We start from the raw sequence: 24483 nt of genomic DNA on the forward strand, positions 1-24483 counted from the left end.
GATAGGGGGGGCTTGTTTCTCAGTTATTCCCATCCTCCAATGATGCAGAGGAGTGTGCCTGCTAATACCTGTTGGCTTTCCATGATTAGCAGCAGAAATTGTGTTTTCCAGCCTAGGAAATGACTATCCAGCTTTTTTTTTTCCTTCCTTCCCTCCCTCCATCTCTCCCTCCTTCCCTGCTTCCTTCCTTCCCTGGGCATGTCTTTTCCTTCCTGTGGTTGCCTGAGAATTGCCATAAACAAGTCCTAGGCTGCCACAAAAGACCTGAACGTGGGTAAGGCCCTGGGACTCCCCTGCACTTCCTGTGTGCAGCAGGGTTTTGGCTTTCACCAGCCTTTTGTAGACTTGTGAAGTGAGGCGTTGATGCCCTGTGGCCCTTTGCTGGTCCCTTAGCTGGTCTCAGCCTGTCAAGTGGTCAAAGCTCATATCCCTGGTGGATGCTAATTTATTCAGGAGGGCTTGCTCCTCTGGCAGATGTTCTGCGTTTTGCTACATGGGATACTCAGCTGTCAGCAGAGAGGGCAACATGCATATTCAGGGCCTCCTGCAAGGACAGCCACTGCAGAAAGTGCCTGTGCCTGCAGAACCATATTTGTAATTTTTTTAATTTCTCAAGCTTCCTAGTATTTCACCAAGTGGTGGAGGCCTGTGATGTTGGAGTAAACTGCACTGAACAACCAGGAGCATGTCTGTAGTCACTATATAAAATCTAGATGCTTATGGCATCTCATGGGTGAAGACTTTCTCAGTCTGCTGGAGGAGAATAACTGAAATCACTGTAGTGGTATTCTCTCAGGCTGCTTCAGACTTGAGCATATCAGAAACTATCAGAAGACGTTTACTGGAACCGTCATAACATGTTCTTCACCCAGTTTGCCAGTTTTGCTGGGGCTTTCAGCTAAGACCTGGGCAAAACCTGAGCTGTTTATTCCTGCTTGAGATTACATTAATTTATGGGTATTTAATTCCTTAAGTCTAGGAGGTTGAAGGGTTTCACTGTGGCACAATGGTTTCTGTAGGATGCTGACTAGTTACGGTGCTTCTGAAGATTACCAAGCTTGCTTTTCCAAGGCAGGGGTCAGCCAGCAGCTAAAACATGCCAACCAAGAAGGCCACAGATGTGTCTTGTAGAACATTGAGGATAAGTGTATGTACAGAGTAACACCTAGAAAAGTCTTTCACAACAGCAGGGTCAGCTCACATTAAGCAGTATTCCTGGGGCAGTGCCTTGCTACAGGTTGCCTCTGTGGGACAGCTTGGCTACACACCACTTTGCAGCTCTAGTGGTAGAGAAGGTACCCAATCTCCAGCCATTGCACCAGTAAAAGCACTGTAAAGCTTTGTTGCTAAGGGGTGGCCTCAGCATGAGCTTTCACAGTGAAAGCTGTGTGTCTCTCTGACACAGTGATCTGTGCAGAGCAGTGACAGGCACAAGTCATCACCAGCTGTGGCTACCAGCTGGTTGCAACTCCCCAGCAGCTTGTCCTGGAGAGCAAGCTAGTGGTGGTGGTGAGTGATGTGGCTCAGCTTAGCAGGTACCGCCCTTTGGAGGCACAAGCAAGGCCTCAGCCAAGTGTTTGCTGCCATTTTCACGCTGGGCTGATGGAGGAAGGTTACTAGTGTTCATATTCAGCATTAACTTATAAAACCTCTCAAGTCCGTCAGCCTGCGGTTTTGCTACAGGCAGACTGTGACCTTCAGTGCAACTTCCACTCCCCACACAAGGTTTAGGGTTTAGTTAACAAATCCTCATCTCTCCTGGATGGTAATGTGGCATTAATGCAGGCGTCAGTGGTGTCACCCAGCTGAACCCATCAGGAACACTCAGCAAATACAGGTGACCATTCAGAAGAGGAACCTGTACTTTCATGGGCCACCAGGCTTGAAGCACTAAAAATCACCAAGTATCTTCTGGTCAGTAGGGAAGTTTGTGTGTCCTATAAACCAAGTACCACATACAGCTAGGGATGCTCAGGTTTGGTCCATTAGACATCTGACTCCTACCCTGAAAACTTCAGCAGTGTTTTGCTGCAGTCCCCTTGGGCTTGGTGTGCAAATGTGCCCAGACCATGCCAGCCAAGCTACAGCCCAGAAATCACAGCCTTCACCCAGTCAATAGTTCAGGTCTTGTCTTGTCTCATCTGGGCTGGGAGCATTTGGACCCACAGCTCCCTCAGCACAAAGGCAGGTGGTCAATCAGCAGGGTAAGGAAAGGAATTAAGGAGAAAATACCCCCCTTTTGAAGCTACCTGTCCTGCAAGGAGGAGGACAAGGTTCCAAAGACTGCATGGCATATGGAGTAAGGCCCTTGCCAGCAGCCTAGTGGTTGAAGCTGGGCAAGCAGAGTCCCTGACTTGCAGAATACATAGGCTTTTTTCTTTTTTGTTAGTCAGTGACTGAGATAAACCTCAAAAAACTCACGGTCACTGATACCACAGTAAAATTTCTGCAAAATATTCAGAAAACATAAATTTTACCAAATGAGGAAAACTGGAAATTTTAGGACCCCCAAGTATAACTCTGATGCTGGCTCAAACAAAACTTATTGCAGAACTAGGCTGAACCTGAATGCTGCAGCTCTGGCCGTAGTGCCATACCATGTAATTTTTCCTGCCTCTCTTCTTGCAAGCTATTTATACCACGCCTGCTTCATGTAGGCTGCAGCTGCTGCTGTGCCTGAGCATCTCAGGCTGAGTGAGCTGCTCTCAGGAGGATGCTTTCTTCTAGGAATCAGGACACAAAAGCCATTGGAGCATATTGTTCAGCATCTCCCAGTGAAATGGGAATTGGGTACAGTAAGCAGGATGGAGGCAGCGCTTGTCACTGATCCACCGTGCTCCTTGCACAGAAAGGAGGCTGAAGCATCAGAACATGAGAAGTGCACCAATATCAGCATAGTGGGGAGTAAAATCAAACGGGGGCAGCATCTATGCCTGCTTGTGAAACGCCGACAAAAAAGCTAATACACACTTCCTCCAAGATGGTCGAACATCCAGCTTTCCTGGAGCACGTGCCAGCCTTCAGGAGCCCTCATTAGCTGTCTTTTGATTGTCCCTGCTGAATTAGTGGGAACAGATCTGAGTTGACACTGAATACTTCTGAAAATGTATTGTCTTCTCACCTTTGGCTAGAGCCTTTTAGGCATTTAGCTGCTGGGTGGGTAAGTGTATTTGGTGCCTCATTTTCCAGACAGTGTGAGGCTGTTAGGGCAAAGCCTTTGCTTGCCATGTGTTCCTATAGCTGTGCCGCAAGGCCATCTCAGTGCTGTTGGATGTATGGATGTTATTACAGTGCAGGCTTGTGCACCAGGATTATCACCTACAGAACGCCTCTGGTGTAGGCAAGGCTCTTTTAAGGAAGAGTAAGAACCATGGGTTGCCTTGCGCTCTAAATGTAGCTAAGGCTGCATCCCCAATATCACAGTGCATTACACCCAGTGAAAATCCTGTTAGAAATGTCTGTGAAGGCTGGATGCTGACAGAGCTATCTCACAAGCACGGCCAGACTGCTGGGACAGTCCCTCCATCGTGTGCCAGAGCCTTTTGTTAACATTGGCCTAATTTGGGCCTATGGCAAGAGAATGATTCAAAAACTGCAACCCACTATATGCAGCACTGAATGTTTGGTTGTGATAATGGCCAAGAATTACAAATTAGGTCCATTTTGAGTCCAGGAAAGGAAATAGTTGTGCAATAGCATCACTTCCTATTCAAATTCTCTACAGAGATGGAATCAAGGTCCAAGATAAGAATCACAGGGTGAGGCTGATACACTCTGAGGTATGTTGGCCATGAGAGTTGTTTTGAGTCTTTCCAGTTGTGACCTATATGATCTGTGCCTCCTTTCCTCTGACTCTTATGGGAAGGCTGGTCCAGGCTACTGTTAGACACCTATTTATGAATTCTCGTGGTACATTTGTAAGCTACAGTGAGCAAAGTCCACATTATTTCTGAACTAGAATCATCCACATAAGCATGTAGTATATTTTTATCTTACAGATTATCAGCATCACACTTGTAATGAATGCAATTTAACTTTCCTGAGCATCTCTATTATCACCCAGTCTCTGTTTTTCAAACTGTAATGTAACAAGAGACATCATTAGCATAATACCTCAGGCTACTACTTACAGCAAGGGCATCTCAGCTGGGAACAGAAACCTACCATGCTCTTTCCTGTTGTGTTTCTTAGGGCAAGTGTGATGCTCTGTGGCCAGGATGGGAAAACCACCTTACATGTGGGTGAGACCCAGCTGGGAAATGCCAGACCAACAAACTTGTGCTCTGCCACCCTACCTCAGCCTTTGCTGTGATGAAAACAGTGAGGGGAAAAAACAGTGCAGGTTCTCAATAGGCATAATCCAACCTACCTAACTGCTGTTTATTTCTGAAAGCCTCCTCACTTCCACTGCCTCCTCTGCAGTGAAAAAACAACCCCAAAAGTAAAGGCCTTGAGCACAGTGAGCTGGTCTGACTCATCCTGTAGCCTCACACTCACTAGATGTAACAGGAGCAAAGCAAACGCAGGGACAAAGTCTCCTGTTCAACAGCAGCTGCCTCTCGGTTTGGGTGAGGCATAAGATGAAGTTGCACTGTAACCTGGCATCTGATACATGTTTTGGTTAACCCTTTCTCTTGCTGAAGCTCAGCCTTACGGGACATGATCCTTCAGGTGAAGCCTCTAACCCAAAACAGATGATGAAGAACATGCCAGAGTTCTCTGACAGTACAAAGATTTGTTTGCATCAGCTGGTGGGCCTTCTCGGGCGCTTTTCATAACCAGAGGAACTCGTGCCTGCTCCTGTTTTTTTTATTTTTAATCTCTCAGATGCCAAAGCTGGCTGACTCAGCACACACTGCGAAGCAATTGCTCCCAAACAACTCTGTTGTGATTTACTGCTTCATGTAGTGCTGCCACCCCATGCAGCTCCTGTGTGGCAAGGCAGGATCGGTGGGCAGGAGCACCTGTCCTAAAACCCTGGCTTCCTACAGGCTGACCACCAGCATGGGCAACTTCTGCAGAAGCAGAGCAATGGGATCATCCCCACTTATTCCTGAAGCACACATGTGGGAAGAAGTGATTTTAGCCTAAGAGCGTGTAGATCCTGTGTCAGTGAAGGCAGGTGCTCCGTGCTTTGGCCACAGGACCTGCCCTGAAGTTTGCAGGTTCTCATTTCAGCACCCAGGAGTTAGTTATCCTAAATGCTTGCAAGATTAAGAAGAAAGGAAAGGAAAAACCCTTCCTGAAGGGACACCCAAAACGATAATTTTTCTGTCAGAAGACTGCTGTTTCACTTCAGATAAAGAGCTATTTTTGCAAGGCGGTCAAAAGGAAAGCAACTTGTCATGTTTTATGGCCTCTGTTGCCCCCTCCAGTCCTACATTAGTAGTTGGTGCTATTTGGAAAACAACAATCCTAGGAAAACCTCCACTTTAATAACAATGTCTCAGGGTCATCATTTTATACACATCTGACATGCATTGGAAGTGAAAATTGGGGCCAGAATTTCCTTTTTTGGCACAACCAATTTTCTATCAAAAAAGCAAAGCCTGCTTATAAGAGGAGTTTGCTTTACAGGAGTTGGAGTGAACTCGCACAGGAACTTACTTTCAGAACTTTCTGCTTGAAGTATAAAATGCACCTGTAACCTGTGAGCACATGCATGTGTGTAGAAAAAAATTACACTTCAGAATTGGTAAGCAAGTCCTTTTTTCTCTTTGGTAGCAAACCCAGGGGCACACATGCTGATCAGATGTTTGTTCTTTAGTTGCACCCATCAGAGAGGCCCTCAGCTTTACTGTCCTGGCAGAGGAGTGGGCTCAGCTATAGAAACAAACAGAAAAGCACTAAACCTGCATGTTTTTAAAGCCATGTCACTGTGGTAATAACCAACAAATACTATAATTACCTTATTTAATTGTCTACTGATTATTTTTTCAAGTTAGATAGACAGGGTACCTTCAGTAATTTTATATTGAAGAGCGTCACTTCCTTGGGGAGGCAGTTCTAGAGGCAGAGAGGGAGCCAAGAGCTAGTCATGCTACTCCCAGTTTGGGCAAGGGGAAGCAGGCTGTAGAGATTTATACCTGGATGAAGCAGACAAGGGCAATCTCTCCCACAGAGATGTCTGCCTCATGTAAGGACACAAAGGAAAAGAACTCAGTACAGCAATGACACATTTCATTGACCCTTTAGTGTCCAAAATAGCTTTTTTCGCTGAGTTCCTCCAAGTAAGTTTTCTAAGTGAAGGCAGATTTAGAAAGGCAAAAGCACTCTTTCCTCCCTTCAGAAGCTTTGCTGTGTGCTCCTGCCATGCTTCATGGACTGCATCCAAAAGATCACATCTGTCAGCTGCTGTACTCCAGAAATGTCCGGCCAGAAATGACAGTGAAGTGGCATCTAGTGCTTGTCTGCCCCATGACCTGGTATGGAACAGGAGCTGGACAGAAGTGGTCACATCTTTTCAAAGGATTTAGAAATTAATAGGTAGAGTTTTCTCTCTTTGAAATAAAAACTGGGGAGCCCAGACACCTGGGCTACAAAGGTGCTTTAAACTGGGAACTAGAAAGGCCAGGTGACCAAGGTGGTGGCAATCAGGACCATGCGTCCCTGCAATGGCAAAGAACAAAGTCTGACCAACATCCACCCCACACACATTCCTCTTTCCAAAAAAAAGCTTGGGGATGCATTTCTTTCCTATTTTCTTTAGGTTTAATTTCATTGTCCCATTTCTTTTAGCCCACTTGATGGCTTTGCAAGTTTGAAAGATTCCCAGCAAATTGCACACTATCAGTTATGACAGCCACACATGACAAAAGCTGAATACTCTGTCTTTCCTATTGTCCATGAGTAGGATCCTTACCAGCTAGTTTTTGTGATAATAGAGACCCATGTGGGAGCGCCACATATTCCAGCATAGCCCTCCAGTGGGACTGGAAAAGGTAGTTTGGAAATGATGAGGTTAAATACATGAAATGCTAGAGAAGTGTACTTACTGAAAGCATATTTTAGCATATAAGTTTTTTAACTTGATGCTAGAGAAAGAATGATTGCCAGATTGACAGTTAAGAAAAATATCATTATAACTGACAACTGAATAAACAAAGAATTAGCAAGGTAAATCTGGAACTCTGATATACCCAGGCTTATGCTATCATTCCAGAATAGAACAGGTTACTCAGAAAAAAAAAAGATTTTCAAGGAAAATTAAAACAATTTTTAAAATAGCCTTTGATGTTTCAAATGCATATAATTAATGACAAAAGTTTTCAAAGATACACTTGGATTAGTTCTGCTTGGATTGGTTCTTATTCCTGTGATTCTCTATCAATCATGAAAGCAAAAGAAGAAATTAAATAATTCATAGAGTAAAAACGGTTATCTGCACCAAAATTAGAGATGAACTTTTACCAATTACTTGAATGATCAGTTTTCTTATTGCAGGCACTGTGGAGTCAGACCTTTTATCGAGTGCAACAGACATTGCACTTACACACATGCCTAGTACACCAAATGTTAATCATTTTGAGTAGCACAAGCACACTGCAGAGTAAGGGAATTCTCCTCTGCAACCTGCTATTCCAGTCTTATGGATGAGAGAAAAGTGCTTTTAATCCCTGTTGAAAGGCTGGAGATCTCAGGCTTGTACAGCTTGTCACTATCGAGATACAGTTCGAGTGCTTGACAACGCAACTTAATACCTGTTTTAAACTGGTCTAAGTAGGGGCTGCCCTGTGGAGGGTAAGTCATCTTCTCTTCTGTGTGTGTTACTACTGGTGCAGCAAATCAGACCAAAGAACTGCCTGAAGCCTTTACAAAGCTCCTACCCAAAGCTTAGTAAAACCCTGGGGCAAGGGAGCAAGGGGTTGGTGTAGTTTTCAGCAGGATCAGCCCCTGATTTATCTCACCGTTCATCTGAACAGCTCTTATTCCTGACACAGGCTGGGGGAGCAAAAGTACACACAGACTGTGTATCCACATAGAGATTTTGTCAACCACAAAGTCAAGGAACAACCCTCATGTGGATGACCCACTGGCAACCAAGGGAACACTTCCTGGGACTGGCTGTGCACCTCAGCATTTCTTCCTTCAGTCCTGTGACTGAGAAACCATGGTGGTCTGAGAACAGATTGCAAAAGACAGATCTTTCTGTATAGCAACTAAAACAGATACAAAAATATTCTTGGCCTTCTTACTTGATTTTAAAAAAAAAAGGAAAAAATGCAGCTGTAAAACCTAGCAACTTGTTTTTTTAACTTGAAACCCGTGTTTAAACAAGCATTGCTGTTTAATTCATATGCTGCAAGGATTTCCACTTCTGCCTGAAAATTCCTAAATGTTCAGTCTTACAGCGATAATCTATTTTTAAAAATAGGTAGCTGAGGCTATTCCCCAGAGGCAGAAGCTTGTGGATTTACAGTGAAACTGATTCCAGTGCAAGAAAAAGGAAACAGATATTCAGGTTCACCTGATATGCACAACAGCAGTGACAATTTCTCCACTAATAAAAGACATGATGCAATTAGATTGCTAACCTTTCCACTTTGGGAGTTTATCAAGAGGTCAGGACTTGAAATTAAATGAGAGGAATCAGAGCTAAATTCTATTACAGAATTCTCCTATCTCTACTTTTGTCTGAAGCTTCTTGAGAAAGACCACCCGCCTCAGACCTAGGTGCAAGTTGCCTTGTTAGAAAAGCTTTGTTATTATAATAAAAGGTGAGTGAATAATGTGAAGGAGCATACCTGTGAAAGGTATCACAAATGTAACTAAGTGAAGTGGGACAGGAAAAAGGCTCAGGAGGAACTGAATTAAACAAATAGAGGTTTGCACTATCTTCTGGTATCATGTAGTGGGTGCTAAAAGACAGCAGGGCCAGAGCACAAATTACGAGCTGGGATTAGAAAAGCAAGAACAGTTGGCAAATAGAAAAGCAAAAAAGAAAGCCAAGGACAGTAGGAAGAAAACATGCCAAACAGGGACTCAAAAATGGGAAACAAAACTGATGTTTTTCGCAGTGAGCAAGATGACACAATTTCTACTGCCTTTTAAATAGATTTGAAAACTCTACCTATTACAGGGTTTGATCCATTTTACAGAGAACACATAGTCCAAGCACTACACAGATACAATTTGAAAGTAGCCTCAGCCTAACAGGCACATGAAATGCCAAGGGGAAAAACGGAAGAGCTCCCCCAGGTTTAAGTCTTCTGCCATTTGAAGATGCTCACTGGAGCACATGGAGTCTGTGTCACAGTGAGAATCCTCCATGCATTTGAGGTGAGTAAGCTCTCAGGTCAGTGACAAAGAAAAACATTTGCTGTTATTCTCTGAATCATCTGCTATCTTGTACTAAGCACTTTAAAACCACTTCTTGTGACAAATCAGGCAAGTATCAAGGAGCACCCAGTCTAATGGGGAACCTGGAACTCTTCCCAGGCTCCAAGTGTACCCAATGCTGTAAATGGGCAGACACTAGAAAACCACAGCTCACACACACTGAAAATTCATTGCAACAGTGATTCTTCTCCACACACATCCCAGAGAATCTCTGGCAAGTATTTTTCTACTAAACCAGCCAACTTTCCCTTCAAGGGATACAAAGTACAGGAGGTGTTGAGAAAGAACTATGAAGACAAGAAGGAAAACCAAACAATATTATGTAAATATTTAACATGCTCTTCCCAAGCACTACCAAGCTATATGTAAATGTCCATGTATTATGTAGAGGCAGGGTAATCTGGCTTCACTGAGAGCTGAAGGGGAAGGAATAAAAACAGAGTAGTGAGGATTTAAGGAAACCTGAAATCTAAGGTAACAATACCATTGGCAAAGAGTATAGCAGCTTCTCTTCTCTAGACCAGCCTCATACATTTAATTTTGGTGTTGTTCATCTTTGATACCAGCCAGCCCCATCATAATAATACGTTCACAAGCCATCTTTTCCCCCTGATTCTTAACCAGGACACGAGGAAGGTTCCATTTAAAAATCATTTTATTATTAACATAATCTTCCCATTTAGCCAAGTGTGGGTCATGTATAAGGAATGTCGGTAAATATTCCATTTGAGGCTTCTTTTTACATATTTCCATTGATAAATAAACTCTGAATTCACATAAAAAAGTTAAACTTAAATAACTAATATATTTTTTTGTAACAGGCATACATCGTAAAATATAAATATTCTTGTACTCAGCCTTTGCTCTAGATAACAGTTAGCCACACATCACAGTTATTAACAACTAAAACCAAGAACTCAACTGATTTTCTGGCCTGGACTAAAATAGAGATGGAAACAGAAAATTCACATTTTGACTTTAGGCCAAAAGAGATTGAGAGGCAGGAAGAGAACAGTTTTATTAACAGCCTTGTTAAAAATAGTCTGCTCTGCCACTGAATTTTAACTTATTCTACAATTGGTAGTTGATTCCATTATAATTTTATGTAACACTCAAGTATCACTAACAAAATATGGCACATCATCCATGAACAACATAATGATGTTTCAAAACTACCAGGGCAAAACCGCAGGCGATATGAGTGATTTGGCTCTGGCTTCACCGTTCCATCCTCTCAGTCCAACATTAATGTGTTGTGTCACCTCACTGTTTTGGCCACTTGCCTGCCAAAGACCTAAAGGTTCTTTGCTCTAAAGGTTCTCAAACTACACCAGTTACCAGGCAGTCTGATACACTGGGTCTCCTCATCCAGAAGTCAGACCAAAAATCGGTTGATCAGGATGCCCTGTCAAAGGACTCTGGGAATGATGGTAAAAGGAACCACAGGACTGCTCGCTTCAAGCTCCAGTGCCGTCAGGAAGCATTCAGTTGCAGCATCATCATTGCCTTGAGCCTGTAGCACCTCTCCCAGGCTGTTCCAGACCTCGTGGGCTGTAGAGTTGACCTGGACGGCATCTCTGAGAATCTTCTCCGCCAAGCTATAGCGCCCGAGCTGGTGAAGTATCAGAGCCTGTAAGAAAACAGAGGGAAAAGAGTTGAGATTGGCCAGTAGGGCTTTCATGAAGCTCAAATGATTTGTCACAACAGTGAAATAAGAGTAAGCAGCTCTGTGGCTCAAAGTGTTAGGGACTACGTTATTTATTTATTTATATTAAAGAAAAGAAATTACTTGATGCAGGACTGGAACAAGCTACTCCACACCAACAAGGAGTCAAGTGGCTTTAGATAGGAAACAAAACTGAATAACAAAAACTCCTCCAACCTCAAAAAATCAGTAAGAACCAGAGCTTTTGCAGCAAGCTCCAGTTATCCAAAGTCCTACTAAGGTGTGTGCCCTGAAATGTTCCTATCCTACCTGTGCATCTCAGCAACCAGCTCATGTCTGATAACATCTGAGACCACACACACAGCACCATCGGCCCTCAGGGATGGCAGTAACAGGACTCAGTTCAGCCCAATGAGCAACAGCCAGGGTACTTGAATGCACATGGTACCTGTGAAACGGGAAGTGTGCTCGGACAAATATCACACCAGTAATGTATGAAGGACCAGCAGGCACATAATTTCCTCAGGAGCTTCCCTGTCTCAGATTCTTTATCTTTCTCTGTGAGATGGAATCCAACTCACTAGCACATGATCCCAGAGCATGTCCAAACCCACTAGGATATATGCTCTGAATGAGGCAGTGGAAATCTCCATCCATCACATTCAGCTATGTTACTGTGCCAGAAATGTCATGGAATGACCCAGTAAGAGAGCTTTGTTCTGGGATTATAATAATCCTAAAGATATTACGCATTTTTACATTGTGATTCTGTATTGCAAAATGCATATGGAACACAAATCTTTGTTTTCCAGAGAGGCATCCTGATTACGTGCTTACAGAGTCCTTGTGACTTCTCCCCTCCAAGCTCCTACTTCCTGGACCACAGTTTCTTTTATCTCTCTCTGTACATATGTCCCTCAAATCCTTATTAACCCAAGCACTGATGATTAGAAAGTACTGACATTCTATGTAGCCTCTGAATTATCCACCATACATTTTTGGAATTGTGCCCACTAGGCTGACTTGAAGACTGCTAACTCCATCCTGAAGAACATCTGAGCAGGCTGTGCTCTGAAGAACAATATAAAGAGTGCTGTATAGTATTGGTAAGTAAACAAATAAATGCAATGCAGGCTAATTTCTATCAGCCTGGCAGATGTTCTCACATAAAGGTGCTAGAGGGATTTTCTGGTTTTGGAATTTTTTTGAGCTGTCAATTGAGTCAGCATTTACAGAGGAAGTAAACAGTACTTCCAGTTCAAAAATCAGATAACTCTCAGGGTCAGTGAAGTGATTGTCAGGTATCAGATGTGAAGTACAAAAAATGAAGCAAAGAGATGGAATATATAAAGCTGCTTTGGCTGCAACACACCTAACCTTAATAAAATTTAAGTGTTCTTCAAGATTCTGTATTTTCAAAAATCTTGCTTTTTTGTGTGCAGATATGTATATTTTATACTAATGAAACATGCGAGATCTTTGAATACTGGTAATACTTTTTTTCTTAAATATGCCAGACTAGTTTCCCTCCTTGCTAAGGATACAAGCTGCTCTTTTCAAGACCAAAGAAAGCAAGCAAATTTTACAGATATAAGCCTGTTCATAGGAAGAGACACGTTACATCACATCTGCCCTATTCTGTACAGCAAAAAGTATAGCTGAGCTTTTCCAGGTGACAGAACTAGGGCAAATACTAGCTGTTTGCCTGCTGTTACACTTTTCTAAGAATATTAGTGTTGAAATTAGCAAATTAGCATTAATGAAGGAACCACTCTTGCATGGGCAATCAGGTTGCATCCTGTACCCTCATGTTTCGAGGGCACAGCTTTCTCAAGGGAGCAACTCCCGAAAGTCAGTCTTTCACTGGTGTCTCAGGCTGGGATGGTATGAAGATTCCTGCCTCAGGTAGCAGCCCTGGGACAATGAGCTTTGCTTCCAAACAACCAGTAGAGAGAAATTTAGACTTGTGCCATGCAGAGCTTCAAAAGGACAGTGACATTTGGTCACTGTAGCTGTGACTAAACTCAAAGCAGCGATCTAGAGAAAGAATGCAAAATACCCTCTGATTCATCAACTCTCTCTCAGAATGATGGTCAGATGTCATATATTGTAAGTGTCCAGCTTGTACATCCCCTTCCGGGATGACTTCTTTAAAAATACTGAGGTGCACAACATTTCAAATTGTTTGCAGTCCTTGCCTGACTTTTCTGTAATAAGCATTACAGTACAGATCACAGGGAGAAGGAGAGGCATGTCTATCACATAGCAACATCCTTTTGTGACCCCACACCATCACCCATGCAAGAAAACAGACTTCCAGTTTACCAGCTGTCAGCATACGCTTGCTTTGGGTACCAAACCCTTCAGGAAAAAAACAAACCACCAAAACCAACAATACCACCCAACTAACTCCCTCTCCTTCCCCCCAAAAACCAAACTCCTCTCTTAGAGGAGACTTCCCAAAAATCAAAACAAATTATCCTAGTCCTCCACTGTATATTTTCCTCTGCTTTCCAACTGGAAACAAAATCTCCAAGTTACCAGTTCTGGCCTTTACCTATTCAGCAGCAGATGTACAGACAACATTTATCTGCAGACTAATGTCAGGTCTCTTGCTTTATGGCTGGAGATGGGCTTAAGCAACACATCAGGTCTGCAGAAACACAGAGGGATACCTAAGTGACATATGGTTCACACCTTCAGCCTAAGCAGAATGCCATCTCCCTACATCCTCTTTAAAACCAGAGACATAATCTTTGAAAAAATAATATGATAGGGATTTTGGAACTTGAATCAATTAGAAAAAGTGCTATACAATAATTTGTGTAAATAATAAGAAATATAAATAGTAAGAAACATCCATTCTACAAAATATGCTAAAAACAGTTCCTAAGGTATTACAGAAATCTAAGGTAATCTAGTTGTTCTTTCTACATTTTAGAATGCTGCAATATTTGACAGATATGTTTAAGAAATCTGTTGGCATCCTGCTAAGAGAAAGCAGGATCTTTCCTATTATTGCATTTCTTTCACATGGAAGAAAAGAAATTTATGACATTTGCTTCTAACACAGTTATAAAAGCCTCTAATGTGTGTGGGCTTCTTCATTTTGTAGCTCAGTACAAATGTTGCTTATTACTTCACTCCATGTTTGGTTTGCTGAGAATTTTGGGGTTCTTTGTTTTGTTTTGTCAAATCACTGATCTCTTAGTGTGTTAAGGCCTCCACTTTGTCTTTATGTTGTAAACTCTCTAAGCCAGTTCTACATTTTAGAGGTTGATTTCGTAACTCGTAAAAAACTCCAAGAGAAAAGTCTAATCAGAAATGGCACAGCCAGAAAGTGAAGGGAATCTCTGAAGAAACGAAGAGACTTTTTTGTGCCATCATCACAAGAAGTGAAAGAAGTGCTTCATGTCTCCAATCCGCTGATATTTATACCAGTCACTTTGAATAATCAGCAGTACTCAAAGATTTGTGGAGTTCAGATGCTCTCTGCTCAAGGAAAGGTCAACAGCCCTTTACAATGCCCAGGCCACCACTGGGGATTAGAGCTGGGAGTAACAGGGACTTTGCAACTCCAAGAGCCTCCAGGGGCTCTCAGAAGGGGCTTTCTAAAAGAGTATCAGTGTGCTGCCTGCAACAGGGAGGTACTGCAGTCACTATAAACAAGGTTCTACATAAATTTCACATCCCAACAGAACAAAATCCCTTAGGAATTAATAAAAATGGGGGGAAAAGTGCTTCCAATTTCTGCCACAGGTTATTTTCAAGATCTTACCAGTTGTTTCCTCACCAAGTTTGGAGTCACAAAGTCTCCCTCTCATTGGTCAACAATTTTACGTGTCTTTTCTCCGCCAATCATCCCCTTTACACTTCATTTTACATCGCCCCACTTACAAAACTGCCACTCTTTGCTTCTTTCACCCAAGCATCTGTTCAAGGACTGTTTCTACAATGCTCAGTCAAACAAGGTCCAACCCCTAAATAAAGGCCCTTGACGCTGTTGGCAAAACAGGAGTAATTTGTTATTTATTACTCAATATCTCCTAGACACCTACACAGATACAGCCCAGAAAAACAGCTATTGAGTCTGAATAGACAGAAATATCTTAATGTATCATTCAAAACATTTGGCTGAATAACCTTCATTTATACTTATCTTACTTGCATTAAGGAATGGGGATTATATCTTCTGTATTCTGGATACTCTCTTGGGACTAATCATGTTCTGTGTTTTAATTAATGACACATCACAGGAATCATGATACAATTAGATAAGCAAAAGCTAAGAGGATACAATATAGAAAGCAACAGGCTGATCATGAGAACTAGGATAACAGAAATATTGCAAGAGTCAGTAAAACAAAGCAGCAAAAATAACACAACAGTAACACAAGTTCTGCAATATGGTGGAAGCCTGTCAATCAAACAGCTTGGGAGATGGACCTGGTTTTATCAGGCAACCACAGGATGACAGTGTGAAAATGTGCCAGTTCAAAAGAAAAAAAAACTCAAGTGACATCAGGGAAAGGTTTCCACTAGAAAGAGAATAAGACTTCAGCAGCTGTGCAACACACAGCTACACTAGGGCCTCCTCTGGCACCTTGTGCAGTCTCTTCTATTCAACAAAGGTCATTCAAACTGGAACAGACACAGAAAAATGACTATTGAAATGACCAATAAAAATCTGAATTTACAAGAGGAGACTAACAGACTTGGTTTGACTAACCTAGAAAATCAAAACCTGAGAGGAAATGAAGGAACTTGTTATAAAAACAGTAGAAAGAACAGAATAGAGAAAAACCTTTTTAGTTAGAGAATAAAGTTGGCACAAGAATACATGAGTATAAATTTGCAGTAAGTTTACCAAAACATTCCTGGTAATTGGAGTACAGAGGTTTTGGAACAGCATTCTACTTGCAGTCGTAGGGTGCAAACCAGTGTTAAGTCCTACAGTCCTACAGAAAAAGCTTGCATGCTCTGCAGGTTATGAGAGGAGACTTGTCTAGAGGGCCCAGGGAGCTTCCACTACTCCTGTTCTGATATCAGGTTCTCCCTCTCCTGCACTGTCAGGAAAGAGAGTGATAACATTGTCATACCTATATAATATTAGTACTTGATGCTTCTGTTTCAATAACAACTTTCTCTTCATTCTTTGGGTAACACTGAAGAAGCAGGTGCAGAGAAATGTCCAACTAATGAATGCAAAAATTAAAAAAAGAAGAAACCTAGTATGACAAAATTATTTGACTCTCAAATCTTCAAATCCATGAGGCTTTTTTTTTTTTAAAACAATCATGGACCCTACACCACAGCACAATCTTTTGGGCACAGAAAGATGCATAATGGGAATTACAAATGCATGTTTAATCAGCATTCACTTCAACAGGACCTAAATCCTTACTCCACCTAGATAACTTTCAGTTTGTCATTACAGATCTATCTATGTCCTAGATAAACAAGATACTTTTAAAAACTGGTCTCTGGTGATGGCACAATAAAACAAATAATTACAATTCTTCAATAAGCCAGAATTATACTTTGATATATACTGGACATGTCAAAGTTATATTTTGGCATAGTTATTTTTCCCCTTGCAGTTCAACATATTAAGGTTATTTTTCATTAGCTAAATGTAAGCATTTTTAAAAGGAACACATTCAAATGAATCTGATTTTCCAAATGGAGTGTTACAGTCTCCAAGTCTTCAGTTAGAAAATGCATTACTATTACTTATTAATAAAATATCATCCCTCAGAATCTGACAATATGATATAATAAGCAAATGTATAAAGTCATAATTACTTAAATAAGCATGTAGTGTAGTCTTCACTGCAAAGGTACATTTTTTTTTCTGCAAACAGGCTTTCTCTCTTGCAAATTAAACTGTCATAATGATTAACCAAACAGTCAATGGAAAACAGACACCTAGAAAAATAAACACAGGACAGAAATGGAAAAATACTTAAATAACTAATTTATGATTTTGGAAACATGATTAGAACTAGCCATTTAGAACAGTCCAGTAACTAGTCTAGTCTAGTAACATTCAAATTTTTTCCATGGAAGTAACTTAAAAAAAATTACTCATAATTATCACTCATCGTATGCCTCATCAAACCAGAGCTTGATCATAACGTGCTAAACTATATTTGCAATAACTGAAATAAAAATAAAAATAAAAAGGTAACTCTACAAAGATCACTGTCGTTTCTTCGATGTAACTAAAATTTTCATCTCGAGAGAGCTAGAGGTTTCCTTAAGGTTTAATGTGTGACTATTTCTCCACCCTGTCTGAAAATAAACAGTTCTCAGTCTTGACAGAAGCACCGCTTGAGATTTTCACCTTTATTCATTTGCTATCAAGAAGAACAATTTCATTTTCTCTGAGAAAAATATAGGCTACAGGTGGGAGATGTTCTCAAAAGCAATGAAATTTATTTCAAAGTGGAAAAAAAAACCAAACCAAAAAGCTTTGACCATGAGTCCATTCGCACTTTCGTCTGTTTTAGGAGGGATGCTGAAGTATCAGCACTAAACTCTCTCTGCAGAGAGAGAAACTGGTAACTGAGAGAAATGGACAGTATGAGAACAAGAAACGTGGCTGACCTAACATGCAAAAGAGTGCCAGAGACTCTCACTATGTTTAAGAACCGCAGCCTGCTGACCCATGGAAGCCTCAACTATGGAGATTTGAGTTCTACCAGATATGACATTTATATTATCTCATCTCTAATAGGTCTGTTACATGAGTTGTTTGCTAAAAAGCTTCTAAATTTGTATGATACAGACTTTATTTAGGTAAAAAATAGCCCTCAGAGCTAAAAGTTTCCCTTGTTAAAACAACAGCTATAAGAACACATTACAAGCATATGAAAATAAAAAAATAGACTGATTTTGCTTTTAATGATGAGAGCAGGGAGACAGAAGAACAGTGGGAATACTACTTGCCTGTTTTGCTGATGACCTGCTGAAGCTGAGTAAACTAGCAGCTGCAAATGTGTAAACAGATATAGAGCTATTCAGACGCGGAAAATGATTTTTAAAAGCTACAAAAGACTTAGAGAACTCACTACATCTAACTTTCCAGTAATTTTCCCAGTCCACTATCTTATTATTTTTAAACAACTCCCAGTTTAAGAGAGAATCAACTTTCCACTGTGGTTTTCAGAAAGACATGCTAGTAACATCCCCATCTTATCTAAAAACCTTAAAAGTCAGGGATCATGACCATAAACAGTTACAAAATACACTGTGCAATGTGTGGAAATCCATATGCACTGTAATTTTAGCATCACAAAACTGCCCCTCGTTACATGCTGCTTTTTCAGCCTATTTTGCAAGTGTTAAGGTGGCTGCTATTTTTAAACAAATCTATCAAACTTCAAGGTTTACCAGAGACTTGACAGTGTTATGCTAAAATAATGAAACAGAAGTGTTAGTGAGGCAAAATGAGAAGAATTTGTCATGATACATGGAAAAATAAGTAAAATTCTGCAGCTGGTATTTTCCAACCTCTGTGATAAAAATACATTTTTAAAATGTATTCTATAATCAATATTTTACACTTACGTAGAGTGAAATAGCACATTATTTATACACTATCCTCTCTTATTTTCCTTCTAGCTGATGAATTTGTGTTGAAACATGTCCATCTAATGGAAGTATGACTTTGCATTAGAAATCATGTGTACACGCCTTTTGAAGGCACATACATGTCTAGTCACTGTAAGTAACTATTTTCTGCAAGTGCAAAAAAATTGTGACATATTGCATCAGTTTGAAATAAGCCATTCCATCAGAAAAACAATGAATAAACATAGTTCTATGTCTGCAGACATAGATGTATTTTAATGCAGGGATTTTGAAGGGAGGCCATATTATAAGGTTTAACACCAACTGGATTGACCACCAATACTTACAGGTAAAGATAATAAGTGTATTTCTTCAAATATGCTCAAAATAAAACCTCCTAGCAGCTCAGTATGGATTTTCTTTTTAAAATGAGAACAACCAGCTAATAATACTACAGTCGATCGCTCATTAAACCAAACAAAGCAACTGATGAACAAATACGAACCTGCGCCTGCAGGCAACATTTTGTTCACAGCCTATCCCAGAACACTGCCTACGTGTCCTTTTCTGCCTTGTCCCCCTCCCTTGCCTTCCCCCATGCCCAGCACACATAGAAGCTGCTCTGTGTGCTCCGTGTCATCGCTGAAGGCCCAGTTTGTTATTTCTCTACCCTTCCCCCAGTGCTAACATACCCCCTAAGGTATCCAATTGCTTCCTCTGCTGCAAAACACTTGTTGCTAGGAGAAAACCTACTGCTTGGCAACAGATTTTTAAAACAACAACTTTGGCTTTGTTACACTGAACTTCCCATCGCCAGCATGAAATAACGAACGTGCGTGGTCGGTCGTGCATCTGTGTACTTATAACCGCCCTGAAAATCACTGACCCCTTCCAGCAGGGAGGTGCTTGCCTTTTAGTTCCTTACTGCTCACAGCCCAGAATGCAGAAAGGTTCACAACTGAAGTTTGTTTTTTAAAGTTGCTGATCACAGCCCTCCATGCCATGGAAGCTCTTGGGGGACATCTTTTCCTGTTAAGACAACATGATCTTGCAGTAGCCTGCTGTACTTTTGATTTACACTCTCTGTGAATGTCCTATCAGTTTATAAAAACATAGCATGACTACCAGGCTACACTGCAAGAACTAATTTGACTATAGCAAGTACACTGGAAACAAATAAAACATCTCAGGGATAGAGTGAACTAGCTAAGGACTCCAAAGATTATTTAACTTTTTTTTAACTCCATCTGAATATTAAACAGAGGGTTTTATTTCATACGTTCTGTTTACCAACACAGTAAACCCTCAAGGATTCTCCCATCAGAAGTCAGATGACTATGGCTCTGGCAAGTACTGCATCACCACTTGCATCAGGGAATAATTAAGTACAACCTTAGTCCTCAGATTATGGCCAGTCCTAAATTTGGTTACTTGTCATTTGGTACAAAAGTTTTACATTTTGTCCCAGGTGTGACATCATGAGACGACAATGAAGTGTATGTAGGTCTCTTGATCACCTCCCTCAGTGTGGAAGCTTGGCAGCACTCTATCTTCCCTTCCCTCCCTCCAAGCACTGAAGCCATGTCAGTGCCCACAAACAGGAAAAGAGGATTTCCCAAATGGATAAAATCCTTCAAGTACATACACCTGTGATGAAAATTGGTGCTGGAGACCACAGCTACAGATAGTGCTGTTTATGAATGGGCCCACAATGCTTTCCTTAATTCAGTATGTCTTTGTATATTGTCATGGATACATTCACCCCTTTCCCATACGTAGACAATTTATAGATGTACGTGCATCACAGGATATTCACAACAGAAATCCTACCATTTTATCAGTCTAATCTGTAGCTGTATTTCAACACTACTTGGGTTCAAAGTAAGGCCAAGTTTACCACTGGATCACTGTGGTTCATACAGAGACTCCTGTCTGTTATTGATGCCATTATTTGCTCAGTTTTGAGTCAAAGGATTGGAAGCACAGAAAACTATATTTCTATTATTCAAAACTTAGATCTAACATAAAATGCTTTCAATATCCAAAACAGGAAAAAAAAACATCAACTCCTCCAAAAATTATTCAGTGCAGTACAGGCTAGAGAAACAGAAAATCAGACTAAGATTTTTCAAATTAGGAGCCTCAAAGTCAACCCACGGAGTCAATATTCAAGTATTTGAAAAAAAGCTGGATTTTTCACAAGAATTGAGGATACTAGGAATTCAGTGTTCTACCTTCACTGCCTAATACTGGATTCTAATCTAGTACATCTGAAGGTTCCTGGTGTTGAAAGCTTGTGCTCCATGCAAATCTATCATAATGTCAAGAAATTCATGTTTTTCTGTCCATCAGTCAACCACTGATAGAATTAAAGAATAAGTAATTAGAAAGAGCAAACAATGACTTTTTAAGAAGCTGTTTTTCATTAATGACAGTTTTTCTATAAAATCACATTAAACATACTGGTTACATGTGGTTTCTGGAAATAGTAATTAGAAAAATTGATCAAATGTTTTAATGGAGAAATCAATCTGAAGTCAGGGGAATAGTTTATGTATCTAAGAAAAACCAGAGCTGCAGATGCAGTACTAGGTTCTGTGGGTAAAACTTATAATTAATAGAACTGTCAGAGTTCAAAACAAGCACTTTGGAGATCTTTAGCTAGATTGCCACTATATTGAAAGCCAGCACTGGCAGTCTATGCTTGTACACACTCAATACTACAGAAACTAGTACTTACTTGTCTGAAATTTTGAGACTATGGAAAAGGAATCACAAGTGAATTATATTCTTCTGAAGAACCTTTTTGCATTTATGCATGTGCATTTCTCTCAAATATTCTGAAAAATGCTGTATTAAATATTCAAAGTCAGAACTGCAGTATTAGATAAAAGATGACCAGTCCTTCCATTACTGAAATAAAACAGGAATTCAAAGATTAAAGCACATTATTCACATTTTCATGCCTTTTGCCTTTAGCCAAAGAGACTTTTGCATATAAAAATATGTACATACATATGTTATAACTATGACCAATGTCACTATTTCAAAAGTGTATGACACCACAGCAGAACATACTATACTGGCATTGCAGTAACCTCTAAGAAAAAGAGATTATTTTTAATACAGCATTAATAAATATATTTTTTAAAGCATTCCCAGGAAACAGACCATTTCCTTCCCTACCAAGCAGATGTGAACTGCCATCTGCTCGTCAGGCTCAACACACTACACTGGAAGAGCCATTTTCATGGTAGTTTGCAAAAACCTTCCATCATGACAGGGAATGCACCCCTTTCTCCCCTCAGATTCTGAAAGGAAAGGCAGAAGCTGTAGGTAGCCTGCTAACCTGCCTGTCTGACAGGACAGCTGCCAGCAGACCCATCTTTAAGGGATGGCTATTTTCAGTGTGAAGGGAAGGCATACACCCTCCCATCTGTGCACCATCAGGCAGAGATCAGAAGAGCCAAAGCCTACCATTGGCTAAGAAAGGGCTTTTAACACTTTCAGAAAAATAAAACAAACACTTTTCTATATACTGACTTACCTTTCACAAAACCTGAATAAGTTGAACATACTCAAAACTAAAGAAAAAAGCTTCAGACAACTAAAGAGAGAAACCTAAACAGCAGTATTTTTTTGGGGGGGAAGCTAAGAATAACATCAGTGTACCTCAACATATAAGCCTTTGCTAATACTGATCTGGAAGCAAACAGATTAATATAACTGAAGTATCACCTGTGTTTTATAGTTCAAGTCTATATAAGCCTATCACATTTTCTCAAATCTTTTTGTGGATCTTTGTTAATTTTTTACTGAAAACTTGCCAAAAATAAGGTATTTTCCACTTAGTTACCATCAGATCAGAAGAGCCCTCCTAGGTCAAACATTTGTATCCCCTGTTGTTACACACAACCTTAGTACAGGATTTCTTGTTCCACAGTGTGGAATTCCACAGCAAGGAGCCCTCGCCAAATCATCTTCCCAAATTTTTCACTAGCTGGTTTGTTTTCATTTGTTCCAGTGCCAGTGCCACTTAGCCTTACTTGGATTATGCATATTCCTCTCACGTTTACAAGGAGCATATAGTATTATTAAAATTTCCAGGAAATGTTTCAGAGACTTACCAGAGCTACAGTGCAGTCACCTCAGTGCCCCCTGTGTATAAGGACAACACTGACGCAAAGCTACAGGTCGGTGTTGCCATCCAGCCACGTTACTTGGGATTACAAGAGTATCACAGACCTGTGAGGAAAACCCGTGTGAAACCTATGCTTTAGTTCACACTGAGGTTTCAGTGTTGACCAGCCTCAACTGTTTTTACTGGGCATGGCAGTCTCCCTGTTTTGGGAATATGAAGAAACCAGTGGAGCACGAACACCACCCCCTTCTACAAGGAAAGGAGAAATCTGTAAGCTTACAAAATTAATGGTGAGACTACACTCTTGACAAGATGATGACACTGATAACAGGGACAACATGATGTCTCATGTTGGGTTCATTGTTCAACTCATGAACAATGAAGATGCAGCTCTTGTAGAACAATGGAGATGACCAACTACTACCCAGCTCTTTGTTCTCCCCAGTCATTTCCATACTCCATCTTGCTCTTGCATGTTTGTGAAAGTTACCCTATTTCTTAAACTAAAGGGTCTCCAAGTCTCGCTTTTAATCAAACTTAGGTCTTTGTCCTGCAACTCTTCTTCCCAAGTAGAGGTACTATATTAACTATTCTAAAATCTTCTGTTAACAAATGATTAATCCAATAATATTTAGTGAAGCCTAGGTTATTTCACTAACTAGTTCTTCCAGAATTCTGGTCAACTCCTCCATACTCTTCCACCAGCAAGTACTTGACACAATTTCTATACTTTCATTTCCTCTACTAATTTTATCTTTGCCATCCATGATAAATATCAACATTCCTGTTAAAGATTGAGGCAAAATATGAGCTGTAGTTATGGACTTTTTATAAGTGGATATCCATCACTGCACTGATTGACACTGATTGACATTTTAAATCATATGCTGTGGTTGGTTTATGGCTCTTGAAATCCATTTTCCAAACTGTATAATAAATTAGTGTACAAGGTTGGAATCTGTAGAGAAGTGCAATTCCAAATGCTGTTTCTCCCTCAGTCCTTTCCTTTGGTTTACTATTCTCAGCTGACAGGCAGCTGGAATAAATTTGAGCCCTGCTTCCCAAAGTGTCAGAACCTTGTCCATTTGAGTCACTTTTCTAGTTCACTGGAGCACAGTTGGCAGCAAGAACACAAGAATGGTAGAAAAGGCACTCCCACACAAAGCTAGGATTTAATCAGAGTAAGCAAACTGGGAAGTTAATGCTGAGTGAAGAGCTGAAATGCAGAGTGGCAGCTTCCACTTTTCAAGGAAGGAATTTTCAAGGAATAAGAACTACAGCAGCAGCATGGGTTTGGTGGGGAAGGTGGGAATTCTGAACTTAAATGAGCTGCTGAGTCTGAGGTGAGATACAAACATTTCCTACTAGCTATTGTGTTAAACATTCATGGATTTTATCTTCACAAAAATATTCAGACATAAATGTTACATCAACTTGAATGTAATGTACATGGCAGAAAACTGCACCTACTAATAAAACTTCCTTAAATTTTAGGAAGCTTAGGGTTTGATTCTGCAGCAAATGAGATGAGTTTGGATGCCTAGGCTGAAGCTACCTCATTTATTTTCAAGAGATCACCAGCTGCTTATACTATCATATCACAATTTTAAAGGAAATTAAGTTTGATGCATCAATTACTTTAATAGATCTGACAGCATTTCATACTGTTTTAGACTTTATATCAAGAACACTTATTTCTGGCAGCTGTAACCTACCAACTTGTGGCTAGGCATCGAATTAATATGACAAAGCATCATCACAG

General features: G+C 40.5%; 1 protein-coding gene across 2 annotated transcripts in view; it reads right to left on the reverse strand.

The window, feature by feature from the left end:
• Window positions 1-9976: 9976 nt before the first annotated feature.
• TTC7B (tetratricopeptide repeat domain 7B) overlaps window positions 9977-24483 on the reverse strand; it is a 117688-nt gene continuing 103181 nt past the window's right edge. For both annotated transcript variants that reach the window (XM_018082848.2, XM_018082849.2), the window contains one exon: window positions 9977-10969. In XM_018082848.2, the coding sequence (XP_017938337.1) occupies window positions 10748-10969 (222 nt within the window). In that variant the 3' untranslated portion in view covers window positions 9977-10747. The remainder of the gene's footprint in view (window positions 10970-24483) is intronic.

The sequence above is a fragment of the Manacus vitellinus genome, unplaced genomic scaffold, assembly GCF_001715985.3.
Source record: "Manacus vitellinus isolate BGI_N305 unplaced genomic scaffold, ASM171598v3 scaffold_6_pilon, whole genome shotgun sequence".
Classification (NCBI taxonomy): domain Eukaryota; kingdom Metazoa; phylum Chordata; class Aves; order Passeriformes; family Pipridae; genus Manacus; species Manacus vitellinus.